Consider the following 23,423-nt stretch of genomic DNA (forward strand, 5'->3'; position numbering starts at 1 on the left):
ATTTTTCAAAGCTCTAAAAGTGTTTCTTAGACTACTTTGATGAGAAATTTGAATTGAAAACTCTAGAGCCAGAAAACCAGTTTTGTTCGGACCACCCTATGTCACCGTAGGAAAAAAGCTCTAAATCGGTCAATTTAAGAGATACAAAAAAACTTTTTTTGGCAAAGTTGCTTGAAATTGAATGGTCTACAACATTACTGAAGCATGTATAATACAATTTCTATAAATAAGAAAGTTAGTTACACAATTTCTATGAAAATGTGGTCCACCCTAATTTTCAATAACACCAAACAAAGGGCTTAACTAATACAAACAACTTTGTAGAAGACCGTTTTTGTCTAATGTTTCATTCTAAAGCTCAAAATGCATCTTTCCGCGTAAAACTGATTCCTGGACCACTGTGCAATGGTCTAGGACTGTACCACCTACGAATTTGTTCAAAATGCTTAATGCTAATGCTAAAATCTAAATAGTTGCAAATGTATCGTCCAATTTCGGATAAGAACGTAAAACTTTATTTGAATTTATAATCCATGTAGTAATTTTGACGCCCGTTGATCTTAGTGAGCGTACGGTATATATTATTTCATCCATTAATTCAAAAACAAACTTTGAATTGTAAATTGTAATTGTAATTCATTCAAAAAATTCATCATATTAACATTTCATTATTTAATGCGATATCGATTTCAGTCCAAGCATCTTATAAATATCTAGAATGACTTAGTACATATATTTCTATAACTGAAGCCGGCAGTATTTATTGAGATTGCCCAGTTCTGCCTCGTGCAGAGCGTCAATTATAAGCTTCTCCGCATAGATTCGCTGCTCATCCGACAGGGCCCGTAACTTGAAAGCAATACTTCGCCCAAAGGCATCATGCCGATCTTCTCCGTTGTTGACCGTTGTTCGGAAATGGTTCTGGTCTGATGCGGTAGCGCCTTCGTGTTTGCGTTTCCTTTCGTTGGTTAAATCAATTGTCCCAGCGGTGTCCTCTTTGGTCGGGAAGTCGTCTATTGGGATAATTAGCTCACTGTTTGATAATTCCGTCGTTGTGGCTAAGGAGTAGGCTTCATCAGCGTCCTCCGAGTGTGGTTCCGGTGAATCAGGTATCTAAAATGTTAATTATGTAAATAATTTAACGTTTTCGAAAAGCACTATTCCATTTCAATTCATTTCCATTTTTGTTTAGATTCAATAAAAAAAAAATCATGTCCATTCAATTCCGTTTTGATTCGATTTAATTTCCATTCAATTCTATTTTCTTTTAATTTTATTTTGATCAGTGAATCAATTGTTACCCAACACGCAGCAACAAAGACATTGTCACCTCCTATTCTTGTTGCAACAATTTTATTCCGTAACATCAGTAACTGTTTGTCACAACTTGAACAGAATATGACAATGATCGATCACCACGTGCGCAGCGATTTTCTGGGCTTCGCATTGCAATTTTCGAGAACTTTTTCCATGTTGGTAAACATTGACACATTATCAAACTCAGCATCCATAAAATAAATTTGGTTTTGTGTTTAAAATAACTGATTAATGCGCTCTTTGATTGTCATGACAATTTTGCTTCTGATTGCATCCTTATCCGCAACAGTTGGGATAAACGGTTGTGAGCGGGCATGCTTTGTTGTTTATTTTTCGTCTGTTTTGATGACAATTTGATTCACTTTGATTCAATTTAATTTGAAAAAAAAAATCATTTTCCATTCAATTCTTTTTGTATCTAATGCCATTTCGATTCAATTCCAACTCAATGGATCATTAAAATAACTAAAACGGCCGCTATGAAAAGCATAGATGGCGCCACCGTAGTCTTGCGTGTTTGACAGAACAGCAATGCTGTCACAATGTTAAATCGCATATACAGTAGCGCCATTGTTGTGATGCGGTGAGCACTGAAAAAGATACCTTCAATGATCCATTGCAATAAATTTACCCTCCATTGAACCAAACGAACCTGAACTTTAACGCATTCGATATCGATGCCTTCGCTGTCGGAATTCCCGGATTCGTCCTGTCCATCCAGAAAGCCCATTAGCGGATAGTACCAAAGCGTGGGCACAAACCTTTGGCCGTTGGCCAGACAGGTCTGTACCTTCCGTTTCTCCTTCCGGTAGTTGCTCCGCATGTTGTTGATCTTCCGGATAACGGTGGCCCGATGGGCACCCGGTTCCAGCTCGGCCAGCTTCTGCACCATCAGCTTGTAGGCTTCGGTTTTCATCTCCCGGTTGGCGTACTCCTTGCACTGCATATTCCACAGGCACGGCAGGCTTTTGTACAATTCGAGGAATTCCCGCAGGACGACACGGCTGTTGGATATTCTGGCGGACAGGTTGCGTTGGCTTCCTTCCCAGTATCCCATCACTTTCGGCTGGTCCATTTCCACTGGAACATTGGCCGGGATAACAAAAGTAATCAATTTGCACGCCTGCACAGGTAAACTGTACAGTTCTAGCGTTACGGTTTGTGCTGGTTTATTTTTGTTTTGGGCATCGTAACGGTCGTAATAAGGCAGTGTTGTCGATTGTTTTGAAAATATCAGGCAATGGACATGCCCTATGAGCCTATGAGCCTCTGTACGTGCCATAAATTCTTTTGTTCTCATGACTTTTACTGTGCGCCGTGTGTTGGTGCTGTCTCGCTCTCTCTCACGGGCAACTTGAAAACAGAGCGCACAGTAGGCTCATGCATGCTATAAAACGTTTGACTTTTACTGTGCGCCCTGTTTTCAAGTTGCCCGTGAGAGAGAGCGAGACAGCACCAACACACGGCGCACAGTAAAAGTCATGAGAACAAAAGAATTTATGGCACGTACAGAGGCTCATATCAACTGCAGCGATTTGCAGTACACTCAGGCAAATGGACTATCGATAAACATAGGAACCCCTTATGAAAATTCGCCACAAGATATCGGATTGAAATTCATAAATTTGCCTTATGAAACCAGAATTTGAAAACAAAAAACGTTTTTGCGGCAACCTGGAATCGAACCAAGAACCTTGCGATCGATAGGCCCGAGCGTACACCACGTGCCTATCGACGCCTTGATGTGGAGTGATGCTAAAACGATACATAAAGCTTTCGTATTGCAATAATCGTTCCACCTTTCATAAGGCAAAATGTATGAAATTCGATAGTCCAGTTCGCTGCGTGATAGACAGGATGTCCCGGGCCCGATCTATCTGACAAGCCAATCGAGCCCTCTGTCACCATAGAAGATGGTGTCTCCATCATGTCGATAGCCTGGAAAATATACTCAGAAGACGGCTGTTATATGTGAACAAATTCTGCCGCCCGTATTTATGCAGGGTTCCATTTACATTCCATTTCTATTCCACTGACTGGCAAACGGAAAACAAATGATTCGATATGTCCCATAAAATGCCTTATTTTGTCATTTACCTCTGGTCGCCGTTTGGTCAGATGGGTCAGATTAGAGTGCCTCTAAACTGAGACGAGACTCGCGAAGACGGTCTTCTTTTTCTGTGATTGCTGAGTTTTTTTTTTCTTATTCCACTTTGTGTTTATACCAATTATGCGCATGTTGTTCAAATCCACACATGAATCTCTCAGCAAAAAATGATTGAGTTTGCATCACATCGAATCATAAATAGCCGTTTGTGTGAAATTTCATGCCAGCAAACGTAGCAGACATTAAAAATAATTGATCTTCTGCTAAGATTTATCAGCAACTTTGGAAAAAACTGCTCCGCCGACTGAGGTTTTTAATAACAGTTTACTTTGAACACAATACTTTTCACTTTTTCAGCCATAAAAACGGTGGGCTGCATTTGACGTTTCGTGAGAGGGGAATCTGGGCTGCATAGTGGTTATCACGCCCAATGGTATGGGTGCCCTAGTGTAGAAGTAGTTGTGAACCTTAGAGGAAAACAATATGCACTCTTTCTCGAAAAACACCCAGAATCCAGGTATAAATTTTTCAAATTGGGTAATATTTCCATATGCATTTTAATGAGTCTGGAAATGGTATGTGTACCATTTCTACGTGTGTTCAAATGTCACTAAGCTCTATATGACGTTGATATTTTTCCTCTTCGCGAGTCTCTCTCAGCCTCTAAACACTAGATCCACTCTGGGTCAGATGAGACCTTGTTAAAAATCACGCCAGATTTCATCAAAACAAAATCTCAGGTCTGCTGTCATTTGACGCCGTTACGGCGATCAGCTGTTTCAAAATGTCTACACGGAGAAATCAGACTACCCAAAAAATAAGTTCTTTTTACTCGAATTTGGGTAAACTGCATTTAGTTTTTACTCACGGTTGGGTTGTTTTGCCTCTCTCGCAACAGCAATGTTGTCAAAAACAGAGAGAGACGCACCGACCCAGCGTCGAAGTTCAATGGAATAAGCCAAATTTGGGTTCTTTTTAGTTTACCTAACGTTAAGTTGTTTTAACCCATCACGGAGACTTCGAAAACTACCGTTGGGTAGATTTTTTTTTGCACTGGGTTGTTTGTTTTGCCGCTGTCAAATGGAAACAACCTAATGATATGTACACTCAGGCAAATGGACTATCGATAAACAAAGGAACCCCTTATGAAAATTCGCCACAAGGAATCGGGTTGAAATTCATAAATTAGCCTTATGAAACCGAAATTTGAAAACAAAAATAGTTTTAGCGGCAACCTGGAATCAAACCAAGGACCTTGCGATCGATAGGCTCGTGCGTACACCCCGCGCCTATCGACGCCTTGAAGTGGAGTGATGCTAAAACGATACATAAAGCGTTCGTATTGCGATAATTGTTCCATCTTTCATAAGGCAAAATGTATGAATTTCGATAGTCCAGTTCGCTGCGTGTATATCAGTTAACCCAAATTTGGGTTATCCCACGGAAGAGCCGAATTGCGTCAAAAGAAGTCAAAGTTGGGTTGATTTGAGGCTTCGTGTAACAGCACGGATAATTGTTTTTGTATTTTAATTTAAAGATTATGGTAACTGTTGTATTTTGGACCCCCTAGGAAGTGATTTTAGTTATTTTGTCCCAATAATTAATTTATTATATATATATATATATATATATATATATATATATATATATATATATATATATATATATATATATATATATATATATAATATTTATTAATATAAATTATTTATATTAATTTATATAATATATAAATATATATTATATAAATTAATATAAATAATTTATATATTATATAAATATATAATATTTAATAATATAAATAAATTTATATATATTTAATATAAAATTTTATATAAAAACATACCAAAATGTAGAGAAATACTTCCTCTACGAGACAAAAATGCCCATACGATCATGAAGGATCCTAAAAACGTCGAAAAAAACTGAATTCTCGATTACTTTTTCAAATCGACGTAAGTAACTTTCATAGGGTTTTGAGAAAATTAATTCAGAAGAATCACAACTTGTCTTTTAAAACTGTTTTAAAATTAATCAACTTTTTAACATTTTTTCGTCGTGTACATCGCTTAAATTTTGCATACATTAAGCTCGCGTTCAAAAACTAGGGAGTTCCTGTTATATCCCACAAAAAAAATATTACAAAATTATAAGCCGATTTATTCAGTTACTTTCGACGTTTTTCTACCAGTGTAAAATCGGCTCAAGTAGTGTTTTGTTTTGATTCGTGGTTAAGTCACTTTACAGCGGAGTCACCATACAGCGGAGCGGTGAAAGTAGTGGTTAGGTTGCGAAAGTTGAGAATCTTACTTTCGTCGTTTTGTAAATCCAGAAAATAACAGGTTCTAAAAGTGAAAAATCGAGTTGGTTTAGAGCGCCACGTGTAGGATTTCGTCTGCGAAACACGTAGAATCGATAAAGTAAGTTTAAATATTTTTTTGACTTGAGTCTGTTTGAATAAGTTTTCGAGAATTATTCAGCACTGTTTTTCACGAGCCGTAGGTAATGTTGGGATGCAATTGTTTATGTTGCTGCGCAATCTAAGCACAAGTTAAATTATTCAGCCTTGTGTGAGTTCAACTGTACAAACATTGGCGGAAGACCATTGCGATTTTTATTCGTCAATAGTTTTCCGACTATACTTACCATGAGTAGCGATTTGAATCGTCAGCTCTCGATGTGTTCAAATATGATTAAAATGAGAATGTCCGTCAAGAAAATGGAAATTTCTATCAGGAAACATTCTATTGCAGAAGTCTGTACTCTGGAGCATGGTTAAACTTGACACACAGACAAACAGACGTAACACTTAGAACAAATCTCGATCCAATTCATAGTCACGAGGACATGTACGCCCAATGCTAAAATTTATGTATTTGGCCGACGGGCCAATAGATGGCGGTAGTGTGTAAACGTCAAACGCGAATAAAAACGATGCAAGCGCTGCGGGTGGCGGATTGGCCACCTACCATATTTTTGAATCGACCGTTAAAAAGGTGGTCGATGGACAATGATGAGAGTGTGACGTCTGTTTGTCTGTGCTTGACAGTTCGAAAGTTATTTTCTGCCCCGTGAATTTGGGAATAACTAACCATCTGTCACCTTTGATCTGAAATAACTACTCGACTGTCAAAGCTCAAATGGTTCGACCACAGACAAACAGACGTAACACTTAGAACAAATCTCGATCCAATTCATAGTCACGAGGACATGTACGCCCAACGCTAAAATTTGTGTATTTGACTTATGGGCCAACAGATGGCGGTAGTGTGTAAACGTCAAACGCGAACAAAAACGATGCAAGCGCTGCGGGTGGTCGATGGACAATGATGAGTGTGACGTCTGTTTTTCTGTAGTTCGACCGTGAAGCTCAATTTAACCATTTGAGGGGAAATTAACTATTGAAATGTTAAATTTTAACAAAAAGTTAAACGAATCGGTGAAACGGTTCACAGCCTTAGGATGTGCATACCACACGCAAACAAATTTTGTTGTATAATCTACAGAATCCATGGTAGAATTAAGAACAGCACCAACGATTTTCAACCGACTACAAAAATCTGTTAACTTTACTATAATCTGATACAAATCACTGAGCAGTGCAGTAAATGTGACCATGTCCATAGTAGTATCCACTACAAAGCATTGTATTTCAATCCATGACACCCACCGTACATCACAGTGTGGTCAAAAGTATAATGCCAAACTGTTCAAATCTAAAATGTTTCTGGTTGTAAATACTGCAACTGTGGTTAAACAAACCGAAGATATTTTCTTGTATAGTGATGTTGAGTTAACAGATTAATGTAGTCGGTTGAAAATCGTTGGTGAAGTTCTTAAGTGTAGTAGAAAAAGGTTCCATAATGATTATTTCACTAGATAATAAATTAGACGTGATTGTCCTTAACGGAAGTTTTTCTGGCAAGTCGGTAGAAGCCAGCCGATATTTTAAATTAGGTAGTTTCTGTGAGTCGTTACTACAATGGCGCAGTTTTACGCTCCTATTAGTTTAGTGTTTAAGCGGTGCTTTACTAGAACTAAAATAATGGAAAGAACGGCATCGAATAGTGAAAATATAGTGCTTAACAAAATGGTGGTTGATTTGCCTTTGTTTTTTTTTTGTTTTTGGCGGTAGGTATAATGGCAGCGTGATAAAATGTGAAGATTGGCCTGATAAAATATGACAGATTGTATTTTTTTCGATTCTGGTTGATTAACGGATTTTTGATTGTGCGCAGCTAAGAGAAAGTGGTATTAAAACCAATAAAACGCAAAACAAAGTTCATGCTATAAATTAAAAAAAAAGAAGTTGCTTGAGCGAGAGGTCTGGAAGGTAGAATAAAATAACGGAGCGAGAGGACTCTGATAAAAAAACTGGAGCGAGAGGACTCTGATAAAAGAAAATCCTGGAGCAAGGGGACTCTGAAAAAGCGAGCATTTGCATGTGGCTGGGGAATCGGATTGTGTCGAGTGAAGATGCAAGCTTCGGCATGATGAGTAGAATGAAAAACAAAAAGGCGCGAGAGCTTCGGGGGGTTGGAAACGACCCCAGCGTGATTCCGAACGTACGACACGCGCACATCGAAGGTGTGTTGGAAAGGGAGAGCGTGTAATCGGTTATCACTCCACTTCGGAAAGACGGAGACGACCGATTGATTTTCTAGAGACCAGCTCGAACACAAGAAGGGTCGAAGAGCTGAAGTCGTCTCTGGTAAATCATTCTGTTGGAGAACGTTAACACGATTAGACGTGATTGTCCTTAACGGAAGTTTTTCTGGCAAGTCGGTAGAAGCCAGCCGATATTTTAAATTACACGGAGAAATATTTTTACCTAATTTTTGAGTTTACTTTACCCAAAATTAAGTATATCGATTATAGTTTCAACCCAAAATCTCTCGGTTTTCTCTTTCTCCCACACGAATGTTGTCAAAAATAGAGAGAGTTGTATCTACCCAATGGGGGTACTTTGGCCCAATAAGCCAAATTTGGGTAAATGCAACTTTTCTTATGTTTGGGTCGAAAGAACTCAATTTTGCGTTAAATCAACCCAAAATTGAGTATAGTTTTCTAATGGAATTAAAGCCAAACTACCTAGTGGGGACCTTGGAAATTTAGCCAAAATTGAGTTATTGGGATCAACTACGGAATTGCGTTGAAACAACCCAAAATTGAGTTGAATTCCGTCTCCGTGTAGGTAGTTTCTGTGAGTCGTTACTACAAAGGTGATTATAAAACGAAGCCAAACTTTGAATTTTCAAGTGCACAAGACGAGAGAATCTGACAACAGTTCGCGTTGAAAACCAATCACATTGATTGCTTGCTGGTGGTGACCAATGGGATAGATTTTCAACGCGAAGCGCTGTTTGGTTCTCAAGTCTTGTGCTCTTGAAAATTTGAGGTATAGCTTCGTTCTATAATCACCTTAATTCAAGCGTGTGCTAGAATAAGGGCGTAAGTCGCATGATCGATTTCTCTTCATCGATCCACTCTTCTGTGAATAAAGGTGGCAAGAGGTGGGTTTTTAGCATTTTTTTTTCACCTCAGAACGCTAGGCAGCGATGTAATCTTGCGTCCTGAGGTGAAAAAATGATGACATGCGGGCTTGCCACCTTTATTCACAGAAGAGAGGATCGATGAAGAGAAATCGATCATGCGACTTACGCCCTTATTCTAGCACACGCTTGAATTTTACCATGGATTCAGTAGTTTTGGCCGGTACGCTGATCATAAGTACTGTGCAAAAGGATAGGCCTTTTCACAAGACGTTTCGAATCAGCTGATCCGAAAGTTCTTTGACAGTTCTTCTATGAAAATGACAGGCCCGTGTTAGCACCGGTCCTCCACCGATGTAAACAAATGCATAGACGGACCTGTCTCACGAAAAGGCCTATAGGACAAGAAACGGTCAAGGAATGATTCCGCTACCGAAATTATTTCTGTTTGTATTTGAGATGCAAATGTTGAGTAAACGTCCTTCAAATACGGTAACACAAAATAATCAAAGGACACCTAGCAACGATTACATAAATCACCGCCACCCTAGCAAGAAAAATCTATCTTTGACATCGCATTTCTTGTGAAAAATATTACCGCGATTGGTGTTTGTTTCCGCATTTGATATTTGCATTTCAAACGCACACAGCAATACTTTAGCTGTACGCAGCTGATAAGTACAGCTGATTGCATAACGTCTGTAATGCCTGCCGTACAAATCAAGAGGAGCTGTCACTTTTCCGAACGGAAATATGTGCCGCTTAATTATTCCACAAGTAAAAGTGGCATTTTGCTCATACTGAATCAGCTGTCAAAATTACTTGGGTAGAAAGGAGAAATTTTACTTGAGTGATTTACGTTTCAGGTCCGTACTTGGCTTTTCTATAGAATAAAATTCGTTTCACACGGAGAGTTTTGGAAATACTAGATAGTGTATAAATTATCCCATTTTTTGCATATCAGGATTTTATTCAGTGCAAAGCATATGAATTATGCACCGCCAATATGATTTTTATGCTTTGCTATGCATATCCGAAAATTATTGTTGTCAAGGGATTTTGGCAACCCTGTGTTATACTTGGGACTTTGAGATTTTTCATTTACAGTTGACAATAGTCTTTTTGCACGCGTTCACGATGAAGAACAACGGTTTTCTGAGATTTTTGGCGCTACGATTAAAATTAGGAAAAGATCGTATCCCAAGTGTAACGATTAAACATGTTTCTATCTAAGCGGAGTTAATGAAGTGTAAACAATTTAATTAGCTGTGAGATTGAATACAAAAAAGGCAAATGTCCCGGAAAAAACCCCAATTGCGTTGGATGGGAGAACGAGGATTATTGACTATACAGACGACGACGGATGGTAAATTCAGCAGTACTGATCATCCACGATCCCAGATATTGAAAGTTTGATTTTTTTTCAGCGGAATCCAATTGCCCACCAACGCATTTTGTCCATTTCGTGGTTGACCCACTAGTACCCCAAAAAGGTTAGCATGCCACCGGAATTCCGGATGTATGGAGGTCGCAGGGAGGATGATTTCATCGAGCAATCTCCACCACGTTATACGATCTGCAAAACTTCCTGCATCGATACAGATGGATTGAATATACATGAATTCTACCAGGATGTAATCGGAATCGAATGGTATTATTAATTTAGTGATAAATGGATATTTTTGTTAATAAAATCATATTAATCGCATAAATTTGCATTTTGATATTAAAAAATAAATAATAAAGAAAGAAAACAAAACGCTCTTTTAAATCGAAATGATGAATTAAACCGTTTTATGCATGCCGTAAATAATCACAGAATTCACATGGTGAGATATAAATGCTATTTATACTAGAGAATCATAATGTTCGAAATTGCATGGCAAGGGGTGAATAGACCGAATATGGTTATAGTATGACTTTTATACTTTTAGCATATTATTTTTTAACCGTGCAGTGCAGACTTTACACGGAGACGGAATTCAACTCAATTTTGGGTTGTTTCAACGCAATCCCGTAGTTGAGCCCAATAACTCAATTTTGGCTAAATTTCCAAGGTCCCCACTAGGTAGTTTGGCTTTAATTCCATTAGAAAAATATACTCAATTTTGGGTTGATTCAACGCAAAATTGAGTTCTTTCGACCCAAACATAAGAAAAGTTGCATTTACTCAAATTTGGCTTATTGGGCCAAAGTACCCCCATTGGGTAGATGCAGCTCTCTCTATTTTTGACAACATTCGTGTGGGAGAAAGAGAAGACCGAGAGATTTTGGGTTGAAACTAAAATCGATATACTTAATTTTGGGTAAAGTAAACTCAAAAATTAGGTAAAAATATTTCTCCGTGTAGGTATACCTGATATCAAGTGTGTGCTAGAATAAGGGCGTAAGACGCATGATCGATTTCTCTGTATCGATCCTCTCTTATGTGAATAAAGGTGACAAGATGCGGGTTTGTTAGCTTTTTTTTTCACTTCAAACGCTAGGTAGCAATGCATTATTGCGTCCTGAGGTGAAAAAATGCTGACAAACCCGCATCTTGTCACCTTTATTCACAGAAGAGAGGATCAATTAAGTGAAATCGATCATGTGACTTACGCCCTTATTCTAGCACACGCTTGATATATCACCCTACTAAATTCTGGGTTATATTTTTTGAGCGTGAATGCTCTAACGCCGTTACGTTTTCCCCTCCACTACACTGTAAGACCAAAGTACCCTTTAAAGGGTAAAAAAGTACCCTTTTTGAGAGAAACTAGTTTAACTCATAAAAAGAGTAAAGGGCCTTTACTCTTTAAAGAGTAAACGGCTTGTACGTCAGATCAACGAGTGAATTTTACCCACTATCCAAAACATTTGTTCTGAGATACAGAGTAAAATTTACTCTTTTTCCAGATATGAAAATTCTATTTGATTTTAATATTTTATTCTCGGTTATAAAAATATCAACTAAACAAACATTATCATATACATAACTTTTATTGAATAAAATATATGCAAATAATTATTGTTCAGGTGCGGGAGCATAATTAATTTGTTTACGTTGATGTTCCTAGCCTAGCAAACTGACATCTACTTTTAGCGATTTTGACATGAATACGGGATGTATATGGCAGCAAAAGTATCCTGTAATCAAATAATTGTTTCTTTATAATCAGAACACTAGAGGGAAAGAAATTATACCTACCATTGATCTATCCAAATTTAAAAAACACTCATTTCATCGTGTTACTGCAAGAATGTCTCTGCTTCGTAATGAACTATTATAAAATTGCAATATTTTTTTCACCCATTAAAGAGTAAGTCCGTGGAATATATAAAAGGGTATAAAATACTCTGTATCTGAAAAAATAAAGTACCCATCATTTTGACGTTTCCATATATCAGCAAATAATGGGTATTTTTTCCACATTAAAGGGTAATGCCGAGTTTACAGTGTACGCCGGGTCAAGCTCCATCTCTCTCTCTTGCCGTCAACTGACAGCCGCTTTGACAGAAAATACGTGGAAGTCGCCAGAACGAAGAAACGAAAAATGAAAAGCGAAAGTGCTGTTGTGTGTGAATGTTTTCTCGTCGTAGTTCGAGCTTAAAATTAAAAAGGAAAAATAATATCGATCACTGATAGAAAGATAGGTAGGATAGGTCGTTAATAATTAATTAGGCGGCCACACAGCTCACAGCGGTGTGCAGCACAGGAAAAGATGGCCCCGACGAGGAAACCGGACCAAGGCCTTCTGGCCCGGGTCAATTTTCCCCTGTACACGATCGGAATGCTGACCAGTCGTCACGTCCTGGTGGGAGGCGGCGGCGGAGCCTCCAAAACCGGAGTGGCCAACGGATTCGTAAGTGCGAGCTAATTAGATTAGATGTACGTGGTTTGTGATGAAATTCTTTTGTTTGCTTTCAGGAAATCTTCGAGATCTATCACGACGGTGAAAAGTACGTGGCCGATGAAGTGATCCGGCACGAAACGGGGCCTACGGTGGTCATGAACTGCGCCACCAAGAACGACGAGAAGCGGACCCTGCTGGTGGCCGGCCAGGAAAGTCACTGCCAGATGTATTTAGTCAATCCGATTATTAGTTCTCCGGATGGGGAATATATTGGAGGGAAAACGGAAACTTTGGATGGGTTGCGGAAGCGGAAGAATGTGTCCTACCAGCCACAGGCAAACGGACAGGTTAAGTCGGAAGGTCCGGCACAAGCGGATGGGAAAAAGGGCGGTGAGGAGCGGGTCCGGAAGGTCATCCGATTCGAGATTAAAACCAGTGATTCGGTCCAGACGGACTTCACGGAAGCGGAACCTTTGCAGCGAGTTGTCCGGATCAGTCCCCATGGCCGGCTGATGGCAACGGGAGGGACGGATGGCCATCTGCGGTTGTGGAATTTCCCCAAGATGACCATGCTGTCGGATATTGCCGCTCACACGAAGGAAATCGACGATTTGGACTTCAGTCCGGACAGCAAGTACATCGTCTCGATAGCCAAGGACGGCCTAGGCGTCATCTGGTCCATCAATCCCGACAAGGAGTCTCGAAAGCTCACGTGGAACCCACCGGAGGGAACCCGGTATCTGTTCAAGCGGTGTCGATATGGGTTGGTCGAAGGTCACAAGGACAAGCATCGGCTCTTCACGTTGGCCAATCCGTTCGCCAAGTCAGGCAAAGCCAAAGGACTGCTCCAGCAGTGGGATCCAGAAGTTGGCCGCCTCACTCGAGTCGTGGAAATAGACGAATCCTTGGCCGCGTTGGCAGTGCGGGATGATGGCCGCTTCGTCGCAGTCGGAACCATGTTCAGTGGTTCGGTATCGATCTATATTGCATTTAGTCTGCAGCGAGTTCTGCACATTCCGAATGCTCACGCGATGTTTGTGACCGGGTTGGAGTTCCTGCCGGTGACCAACTTTGACGGGCCGGCCGTCAGTGCCAACACGGAAGCGGCCGTCCTGTCCATCTCGGTGGATAATCGGATCTGCGTGCACAGTTTGCAGTATAGACGTAAGTATTTGTATGTTTATTTTTGATGCTGTCCTATGAGTTTTAAACTTAGCAATAAATGAAGAATTTCATCAAGAATCTAGGAGTTCTTTCAGTGAACGTCGATTTATCTTTCTTTTCTTTTTACAGATTCACTTCCGGCTTGGGTGGCAATATTCGCAATAGTGGCAATCCTGTTCATCACTTTCTGCTTCTGTACGTACATCGGACTGTAGCTGCGTCCCATGAGAGGCAACAGCAGCGAGAAACTCAGCCTAGGAACAATGCGGAACCGTTTTTTTTTGTGGTTTAGAACGAAAGTGTCGTAGGTTTGTCATAATTAGTTTTGTACAGTAAGTTGTAGAGACGGAAACAGGATGCAGTAATCAGGTGATAAATTAAATTACACTATATTAAGTTTCACCAATGTGACTACAGTGGACAAAAAATAACAGTAACTGCAAATATTAATCAAATATAGCTCTTTTTTAAGGCGCGCGAGATGTTAATTTATTGAAACGATATGTTTGTTACGAACCAATAAATGCGTAAACGCAAAGTTACACAACTTTTCAATAAATTGATCCGAAAATTATAAATTAATACACAATATTAGTATTTTTGATCGCTTTGTTTTCTCCACCTTTCATTCTAATTTATCGTCTTGAACAAAATTGAGTGCACCAGGTGCTAAAATTCTAATAACAAAGAAGTCAAAGGGAAGGTCAATAATAGAAAACGTCGATTTTTGTAAACATTCCATTGATGAACACAGGGAACCCCGCATAATAGCAATAAGGACTAAAGTTTTTCTTTTGCTGGGAAAATCAAACGAATTTGTGGGCTTTTCATGCGTAGTGAAGCAAAGATATAAAACTTGTTGAAATGATTGCAAAGTGTGCCGTCCTTTGCTTTCAAGCAATGAATTCTGCGAAAATTGAGAACATCTCTCATTTATCGCTCTATGTAACAATCATGATTCGCAACACATCATGAGATTATTTGCGGATGCCCCCAATGGGGAATTGTATCACCACTCTTGTGGAATCTCGTAACAGGCAACTCAATAAAAGCGGTTTTTTAATGACTAAGGGCAACTTCACCGGTGGTCCAAATCACTGTTTGGTTCTAAATTTTTGGACCAAGTTGAAATTTGGAGCTTGCACCGGTGTTGCAAAAAAAGTTCCAATTTTATTTTATACCAGTTTTCTGGTCTATTTTTTTGGAACAGGCTAATTGCCTGTTCCATTTTTGGTCGGATTTGGAACAAGATTTGAGTTGTTCCAAATCTGATTTGACACACGTTTGTTTATCAGTTCGGATTTTTCTCGCTGAAACTGCCATCGTCTTCTCATCCTACTCATTTGAGGTAAGTAAAAACAAAAACAATATTGCATTGGTGCTGTTTTTTAAACGATAAATATTTATTCCGCTTCCAGCGATTCCTCTAGGCAATTCATCCGGACTCACGCAGGATACCTCCAGGAATCATCCGGGTTTTTCTCCGGGGAATAATTTAGGAGTTCGTACAAGGATTCCACCAAGAATGTCGACAACGAAGTCTGTCTACAGATATCTCCAATTGCTCTTCCAGGAATTCTACTGAAGTTCCTCCGATGTGTCCCACAGAATTTCCACCAGGAATTTCTCTGTGGATTTCTTTCAGGCATACATCCGGGGATTTGCTGCAGGAATTACTCTGGGGATTTGCTCAAGGATCGGGTACGTATTTCCTTTAGCACTTTTCTATGTGGTTATCGTTCAGAAATGTCTCCGGGGATTTCCTCCAGGAATTCCTTTTAGGGTTTTCAACAAAAAATTCTCTGGGGAACCAGGACTTTTTCCGGAAGTTTCGTCCTCTGGGGATTTCGTCTAGGAATTCATGGACAAATAGCTCCGAGGATTTTTTCCAGATATTCCTTCGGATACTTTTTCAGAGAATTTATCCGAAGATTTCTTCCAGGAATATCTCTGGGGATTTGTACCAGGAACTCCTCAGGAGATATCCCTCGAGAACTCAGGATTTCTCCAGAAATTCTTTCCTCCAGCCATTTCTCTTTGGATTTAAAGCAAGAAATTATCCGGGGGTTTATCCAGAAATTGTTCCGGCAATATCCCCAGGAACTCCTCCGGGAATTCTCTCAAGGAATTTTCAATAGCTATTACTTTAGATAATTTGTCTAGAAATTCTTCCGGGATTTCCACCAGGAATTGCTCCGGAGATTTCCTCCCGAAACTCCTCCTGGGATTTCCTCCAGAAATTCCTCAGGCAATTTCATCCAGGAAATCCTCTGGCGAATTGCTCTAGAATATCCTCCGGAGATTTTTTCAAAGAATTCGTCCGGGGATTTCCCCCTGGGACTTCTCCGGGATTTTCTCCAGGAATTTTAAAGGAGATTTCTAGTAGCAATTTGGGAATTTCATCCAGGAATTCCTCTGTGTATTTTACCCAGAAATTCTTCCGGGATTCACTCTAGAAGCACCTCCAAAGATTTTTCCAGGGATTTCATTAAGAAATTCCAACTGGGATTTTCTCCTTCGGGGATTTTTCAGAGAATTTTTCTACAGAAATCCCTTCGGGTATTTTTCAGAGAATTTATCCGGAGATATTTTTTAAGAATTTCTCTGGGGATTTGCACCAGGAATTTCTCGGGAGATTTCTTCCAGGAATTCCTCCGGGGATTTCGCCCAGAATTTCCTCATAGAGGTTTTACTGTAATTTCTCGGAAATGCTCCGGAGTTCCTCTAGAAATTCTTATGAAGTTGCTTCGAATAATTCACTACATTCCTTCCGGGTGTTTGTCCAGAGTTCCTCAGAAAATTTCTCAAAAGTTTCTCCGGGAATTTCTCTAGACTTCCTCTGGGAATTCCTCCAGGTTTTTTCTTAAGCCTTTTAAGACATTCTTCCGGATTTTCATCGGCAAATTTGAATTTCCTCCATAGTTTCTGCAGGAATTTCTTTGTCAAGCAATTACCCCGGAGTTTCTCTAGAAACGCTTCCGCTTCCTTCAGAAAAACATCCAGAGTTTCTCCAGGAACGCCTCTTAAGTTTCTCCAGGAATTGTTAGTAGTTACTCCAGGATTTCCTATGGAGATTTTCTAGGATTTTGTTAAAAATTCTTACAGGACCCACCGGTATTTCATTAAGGAATTTCTGCGGAGTTTTTCTTCAGAAATATGTTCGGATATATTTTTAGTTTTTTTTCCGGAGTTTTTCTCCAGGAATTTCTCTGGGCACAAAGAATTTCTTCGGAGATATCAAGGATTCCTCCTGGGATATCCCCAAGAACTCCGGGGATTTTTGTCAGGAATTCCTCAGGAGATTTGCAGTAGCAATTTCTCCGATAATTTCTTCCAGAAACTCCTCTGAATATATGCTCCACGAATAAATCCTGGGATTACCTTTAGGAATTCCTTCGAGGATTTTCTCCAGGAATTCCTCAGGGGTTTTCCAACAACAATTCCTCTGGGGATTTCGTTCTGAAATTCTTTTGGGGATTTCGTCCAGTAATTTCTCCGGAAATTTCAATAAGAAATTCCTCAGGGGATTCATCAGAGAATTTCTCCGGAGATTACCTCCAGGAATTTCTCTATGGATTTGCACCTCAGTAGATTTATTCCAGTAATTCCTCCTTGGATTTCCTTCAGAGATTTTTTCAAAGAAATCCGTCCAGGAATTCTTCCGGAAATTTAGCCCAGGAATTCCTTCAGTGATTTAGAGATTTCTTCTGTTTTTTTTTTCTAGTCCTCTAGAGGTCTTTTTTATTCTGGCGATTTGCTCTAGGAATTAATCCGGAGATTTTTTTCAAGATTTCCACCGTGGAATTTCTTCAGGGATTGCTCAGGGGATTTTCAATAGCAATTCCTCCAAGGATATTAACAAATTCCTCCGAGGATTTTCCACAGAAATTCCTTCGTATTTTTTTCAAAGATTTTATCCGGAGATTTCGTCCAGAATTTCCCTGAAGAATTGAACCAGGAATTTCTCCGCAAATTAAGTTCAAGAATTTCTTCAGGATTTTCTCCGGGAATTTCCTTCAGAAATTCCACCAGAAATTCCTCCGGGGATTTCCTTCCGAAATTTCAAAACTTTACCGGGGATTTTCTCTTGTAATCGCTCAGGGGATTTCGCTTAGAAATTCTTCCGGGGATTTCCTCCGGAAATTTAATTCAGAAATACTTCCGGGGATTTTCTCCAAGAATTCCTTCGGTGATTTTCCACAGAATTTATCTGCAGTTTTTCTCCATTAATTTCTCCAGAACTTACTCCGGAGATTTCTTCCAAGGATTTCTTGCAGGAACTCCTCTAGAGGCTTTTTTATTCTGGCGATTTGCTCCAGGAATTATTCCGGAGATTTTTTCAAAGATTTCCTCCGAGGAATTTCTTAAGGGATTGCTTAGCGGATTTTCAATAGCAATTCCTCCAAGGATATTAAGAAATTCCTCCGAGGATTTTCCACAGAAATTCCTTCGTATTTTCTTTTCAGAGATTTTATCCGGAGATTTCCTCCAGAATTCCTCTGGAGAGTTGAACCAGGAATTTCTCCGGAAATTTACTCCAGGAATTTCTTCAGGATTTCCTCCGGGAGGTTTCTCCAGAAATTCTTTTACCGGGGATTTTCCCTGGTCATCCCTCAGGGGATTTCGTCCAAGAATTCCTCTTGGAATTTCGTCCAGATATTTTCCCGGGGATTTTCTACAGGAATTCCTCCGGAGATTTCTTTAAGAATTTCCCCCAAGGATTTTCTCTAGGAATTACTTCGTATTTTTTTCAGAGATTTTATCCGGAGATTTCCTACGGAATTTCTCTGAAGAGTTGAACCAGGAATTTCTCCGGAAATTTACTCCAGGAATTTCTTCAAGATTTTTCTCCAGAAATTCCTCTGGGGATTTCCTTTGGAAATATCAGGAACTTTACCGAGGATTTTCCCTGGTATTATATATTATTAAGAAATTCCCTCGAGGATTTTCTCTAGAAATTCCTATTTCCCTGGAGAGTTGAATCATGAATTTCTAGGATTTCTTGCAGGAACTTCTGTAGAGGTCGGAGATTTTTTTCAAGATTTCCCCCGAGGAATTTATTCAGGAATTCCTCAGGGGATTTTCAATAGCAATTCCTCTAGGGATAATAAGGAATTCTTCCCAAGAATTTCATCTAGAAATTCTTTCGTGTTTTTTTTTCAGAGATTTTATCCGGAGATTACCTCCAGAATTTCCCTGAAGAGTTGAACCAGGAATTTCTCCAGGAATTTTTTCAGGATTTTATCCGGAGGTTTCTTCCAGAAATTCCTCCGGGGATTTCCTTCCGAAATTTCAAAAACTTTACCGGGGATTTTCTCTTGTAATCCCTCAAGAAGTTTCGTCCAGAAATTCTTCCGGGGATTTCCTACAGGAATTCCTCCGGAGATTTCACTAAGAAATTCCTCCGAGAATTTTCTCTAGAAATTCCTTCGTATTTTTTTTCATAGATTTTATCCGGAGATTTCCTCCAAAATGAACTAGAAATTTCTCCGGAAATTTACTCCAGGAATTTCTTCAGAATTTACTCCAGAATTTTCTCTGGGGATTTTCTTCGGAAATTTCAGGAACTTTACCGAGGGCTTTCCCTGGTAATCCCTCAGGGGATTTCGTCCAAGAATTCCTCTGGGAATTTCGTCTAGAAATTCTTCTGGGGATTTTCTACAGGAATTCCTCCGGAAATTTCGTTAAGAAATACTTCCGGGGATTTTCTCCAAGAATTCCTTCGGTGATTTTCCAGAGAATTTATCTGGAGTTTTTCTCCAGGAATTTCTCCAGAACTTACTCCGGAGATTTCTTCCAAGGATTTCGTGCAGGAACTCCTCTAGAGGCTTTTTTTTTATTCTGGCGATTTGCTCCAGGAATAATTCCGGAGATTTTTTCAAAGATTTCCTCCGAGGAATTTCTTTAGGAATTGCTAAGGGGATTTTCAATAGCAATTCCTCCAAGGATATTAAGAAATTGCTCCGAGGATTTTCCACAGAAATTCCTTCGTATTTTCTTTTCAGAGATATTATCCGGAGATTTTTTCCAGAATTTCCCTGGAAAATTGAACCAGGAATTTCTCCAGAAATTTACTCCCGGAATTTCTTCAGAATTTCCTCCGGGGGTTTTCTCCAGAATTTCTTCCGGGGATTTCCTTCGGAAATTTCAGAAACTTTACCGAGGATTTTCCCTGGTAGTCCCTCAGGGGATTTCGTCCGAGAATTCCTCTGGGATTTTTTTCTAGAAATTCTTTCGGGGATTTTCTACAGGAATTCCTCCGGAGATTTCATTAAAAAAATCCTCCAAAGGATTTTCTCTAGAAATTCCTCCAAGGATTTTCTCTAGAAATTTCTTCGTATTTTTTTTCAAAGATTTTATCTGGAGATTTCCTTCAGAATTACTCTGGAGGGTTGAACCAGGAATTTCTCCGGAAATCAACTCCAGGAATTTCTTTAGGATTTCCTCCGGGGGTTTCCTCCAGAAATTCCACCAAAAATTCCTCCGGGGATTTCTTTCCGAAATTTCAAAAACTTTACCGGGGATTTTCTCTTGTAATCCCTCAGGGGATTTCTTCTAGAAATTCTTCCGGGGATTTTCTACAGGAATTCCTCCGGAGATTTTGTTAAGAAATTCCTCCGAGGATTTTCTCTAGGAATTCCTTCGTATTTTTTTTTTCAGAGATTTTACCCGGAGATTTTCTCCAGAATTTCGGGGGATTTCGTCCAAGAATTCCTCTGGGAATTTCGTCTAGAAATTCTTCTGGGGATTTTCTACAGGAATTCCTCCGGAAATTTCGTTAAGAGATACTTCTGAAGATTTTCTCCAAGAATTCCTTCGGTGATATTCCAGAGAATTTATCTGGAGTTTTTCTCCAGGAATTTCTCCAGAACTTACTCTGGAGATTTTTTCCAAGGATTTCTTGCAGGAACTCCTCTAGAGGCTTTTTTTTAATCTGGCGATTTGCTCCAGGAATAATTCCGGAGATTTTTTCAAGGATTTCCTCCGAGGAATTTCTTCAGGAATTGCTAAGGGGATTTTCAATAGCAATTCCTCCAAGGATATTAAGAAATTCCTCCGAGAGTTTTCCACAGAAACTCCTTCGTATTTTTTTTATTCAGAGATTTTATCCGAAGATTTTTTTCCAGAATTTACCTGGAAAATTGAACCAGGTATTTCTTCAGAAATTTACTCCAGGAATTTCTTCAGGATTTCCTCCGGGAGTTTTCACCAGAATTTCCACTGGGGATTTCCTTCGGAAATTTCAGGAACTTTACCGAGGATTTTCCTTGGTAATCCTCCAAGAATTCTTTTGAGAATTTCGTCTAGAAATTCTTCCGGGGATTTTCTACAGGAATTCCTCCGGAGATTTCATAAATATAGTCCTCCGAAGATTTTCTCTAGAAATTCCTTCGTATTTTTTTTTCATAGATTTTATCCGGAGATTCCCTCCAGAATTTTCCTGGAGAGTTGAACCAGGAATTACTCCAGAAATTTACTCCAGGAATTTCTTCAGGATTTTCTCCGGGAGTTTTCTCCAGAATTTCCTCTGGGGATTTCCTTAGGAAATATCAGGAACTTTACCGGGGATTTTCTCTGGTAATCCCTTAGGGGATTTCGTCCAGGAATTACTCTGGGAATTTCGTCCAGAAATTCTACCGGGAATTTCCTACAGGAATTCCTCCGGAGATTTCATTAAGAAATTCCTTCGTATTTTTTTCAAGGATTTTATCCGGAGATTTCCTCCAGAATTTCATTAAGAAAATAATAATAATAAAAATGTGTTTTCTGATTTCTGATCAATAATATTTTTTATTTTCCAGAAATCCAGAGTCAGCATCTTCGAAGCAGATAACAACTCTTCCCAATCGCCGGTACGCCGAATTTTTACATGAACCGGACTCCGAGACGAGAAATTATGGACATGCTTATTCGATGGAGGACATGCCGGGGTTATGTCAACCATGTTGTTGCAAAAACGGAACGAACTGCTAGAACAAAGCGATGGGAAATTAAAAAAAAATTTTATGAAATTTCAAATGTTTATGTGTATGGAATCAATAAAAATAAAGTTTTGCACATCGATTGCTCAACGTAAAGAGCTGCTAATTTAAATTTAGCATTTATAATTTCATTAATCATAATTCTAAAGCAGCTCAAAAATAGTCTTAAAATGCATAAAAACTATGCATTTTCGAATGCATTACAAATCTACGTTTAAGATTAGAAATGACTAAACAATAGTCATTGGTAAACTAAACTGCATCAAATTCACTCTGTCTTCTTGTATTTTAGATATTTTATGCATGAACCCAGGCAAACCAGGATTATGCATAAAAATAGTCATTAATGACTTTATTTATTTCTGAGTGTGGGTGCCCTTGTAATGTTACGACTCATAAAAAAATTGTAGAATATTCATACAAAAAGCGTTACGAAAGGGTGGGTGGGTTTCAAAAATGACCATTTTCGGCGTTATAAAATTTGTGAATAAACCCATAGAGTATCATCGTATTTTCCATACGATATACGAATGCAAAAATAGCAACTTTGGCAACTGGGGATTTCATGAAGAAATTCTTCTGGACATTTTCTCCAAAAAATCCTTCGAAAATTTTTCCAGAGTATTTATTTGGAGATTTCCTCTAGGATTTTCAAGGATTGCTCCGGGGGTATCCTCCAAGAACTCCTCCAGTGATTTTCTCCAGGAATTCCACAGGAGATTTCCTCCAAAAAAATACTGTTGGTATTTCCTGCGGGATTTTCTCCATAGTTCATACAGGAATGTTTTCGGAGATTCTATAAAATATATTGTAAAATATTGCTGGAGGAATTAACAATTGCTTCAGAATCCCTGTAGGAATTCCTTTGGAGATTCTTCAAAAAATTCTCCAGAAATCCTCTTGGAATTTCTCCGTAGTTCATCTATCAATTCCTTCAAATTTCCTCTGACAATTATTTTGTAACGCGACCGGAATTTTTTTCAAATTTCCTCTGTAGTTCCTCCTGTTTTGACGTTGGATAACGTCCTTCGGCAACATATTATGGGGGTACAATTTCAAAAAACGAAAAATTGAGCATGTAACGAAAAATGGTCAGGTTTTGACCGCTAATAACTCAGCCATTTGTCGATCGATTTTCAATATTTATTCATCAATCGATCGGAAATTTATCTACGCGTCGATTCAAATGGAGGACACTATTGATTATTGGCAACAAAATATTGAAAAATCGTAAAATGTTGACCCCTTTCTTATCTAACCAATCACGTTCAAGCACATTTTTGGGTTACGCTTCCCACTATAAAAGCGCACCGGTCCTGCTTCTTCCCTCAGTCTTCTTTTTGCGGTCGGACTGTGCACACGGTCGGGCGAGTCATTTTCGCTTTGCCTTTGCACCCGCCGTCACAGTTCAATTTGTGTCGTCGGAAGAGGAAGACGCAAGGTTGATTTGCGGCGGCGATGACGATGGCTTGGGCGCTTCTCCGAGCAGTGAACTACTGCCGCTCGGAAAAACGTCCAAGCCGTCGTC

At 39.2% G+C, this 23,423-nt stretch overlaps 2 protein-coding genes and 2 long non-coding RNA genes across 6 annotated transcripts; 3 read left to right on the forward strand and 1 right to left on the reverse strand.

Moving 5' to 3' along the window:
• Positions 1–610: 610 nt before the first annotated feature.
• On the reverse strand, positions 611–3,504 carry LOC5576860. 3 transcript variants are annotated; one of them, XM_021846009.1, is made up of 3 exons: positions 3,415–3,504; positions 1,970–2,397; positions 611–1,113 (listed from the first exon to the last, which is right to left on the reverse strand). In XM_021846009.1, the coding sequence occupies exons 2-3, from the start codon at positions 2,390–2,392 to the stop codon at positions 739–741; spliced, it is 798 nt and encodes a 265-aa protein (XP_021701701.1). In that variant the 5' UTR covers positions 2,393–2,397; positions 3,415–3,504; the 3' UTR covers positions 611–738. The 3 variants fall into 3 exon arrangements, with proteins under 3 accessions (XP_021701701.1, XP_001662957.2, XP_021701703.1); XM_001662907.2 differs by lacking the exon at positions 3,415–3,504 and having other exon boundaries at positions 1,970–2,634; XM_021846011.1 differs by lacking the exons at positions 611–1,113; positions 3,415–3,504 and adding an exon at positions 1,820–1,907 and having other exon boundaries at positions 1,970–2,634.
• A 5,862-nt stretch (positions 3,505–9,366) lies between these two features.
• Positions 9,367–10,624, forward strand: LOC110675832. Its single transcript, XR_002499833.1, has 2 exons — positions 9,367–10,282; positions 10,344–10,624. It is a non-coding gene; the product is annotated as an uncharacterized LOC110675832 (long non-coding RNA).
• A 1,784-nt stretch (positions 10,625–12,408) lies between these two features.
• Positions 12,409–14,455, forward strand: LOC5576862 (prolactin regulatory element-binding protein). The gene is made up of 3 exons (XM_001662908.2): positions 12,409–12,758; positions 12,824–13,913; positions 14,043–14,455. Exons 1-3 carry the CDS (start codon positions 12,618–12,620, stop codon positions 14,126–14,128), a joined length of 1,317 nt encoding a protein of 438 aa, XP_001662958.1. The 5' UTR covers positions 12,409–12,617; the 3' UTR covers positions 14,129–14,455.
• Positions 14,456–14,943: 488 nt separating this feature from the next.
• On the forward strand, positions 14,944–21,880 carry LOC110676803. Its single transcript, XR_002500736.1, has 3 exons — positions 14,944–15,261; positions 15,332–15,614; positions 21,716–21,880. It is a non-coding gene; the product is annotated as an uncharacterized LOC110676803 (long non-coding RNA).
• The last annotated feature ends 1,543 nt before the right edge of the window (positions 21,881–23,423 follow it).

Source organism: Aedes aegypti, chromosome 2, assembly GCF_002204515.2.
Source record: "Aedes aegypti strain LVP_AGWG chromosome 2, AaegL5.0 Primary Assembly, whole genome shotgun sequence".
In the NCBI taxonomy this organism is placed as follows: Eukaryota; Metazoa; Arthropoda; class Insecta; order Diptera; family Culicidae; genus Aedes; species Aedes aegypti.

Bases quoted from the DNA above. Each gene is read 5' to 3' on its own strand.
- LOC5576862 (XM_001662908.2), top strand. From the start codon at position 12,618: ATGGCCCCGACGAGGAAACCGGACCAAGGCCTTCTGGCCCGGGTCAAT. The intron at 12,759-12,823 runs GTAAGTGCGAGC...GTTTGCTTTCAG, and splicing joins CCGGAGTGGCCAACGGATTC to GAAATCTTCGAGATCTATCA. The intron at 13,914-14,042 runs GTAAGTATTTGT...TTCTTTTTACAG, and splicing joins GCACAGTTTGCAGTATAGAC to ATTCACTTCCGGCTTGGGTG.
- LOC5576860 (XM_001662907.2), bottom strand. From the start codon at position 2,617: ATGAGAACAAAAGAATTTATGGCACGTACAGAGGCTCATAGGCTCATA. The intron at 1,114-1,969 runs GTTCGTTTGGTT...TTAACATTTTAG, and splicing joins TCGAATGCGTTAAAGTTCAG to ATACCTGATTCACCGGAACC.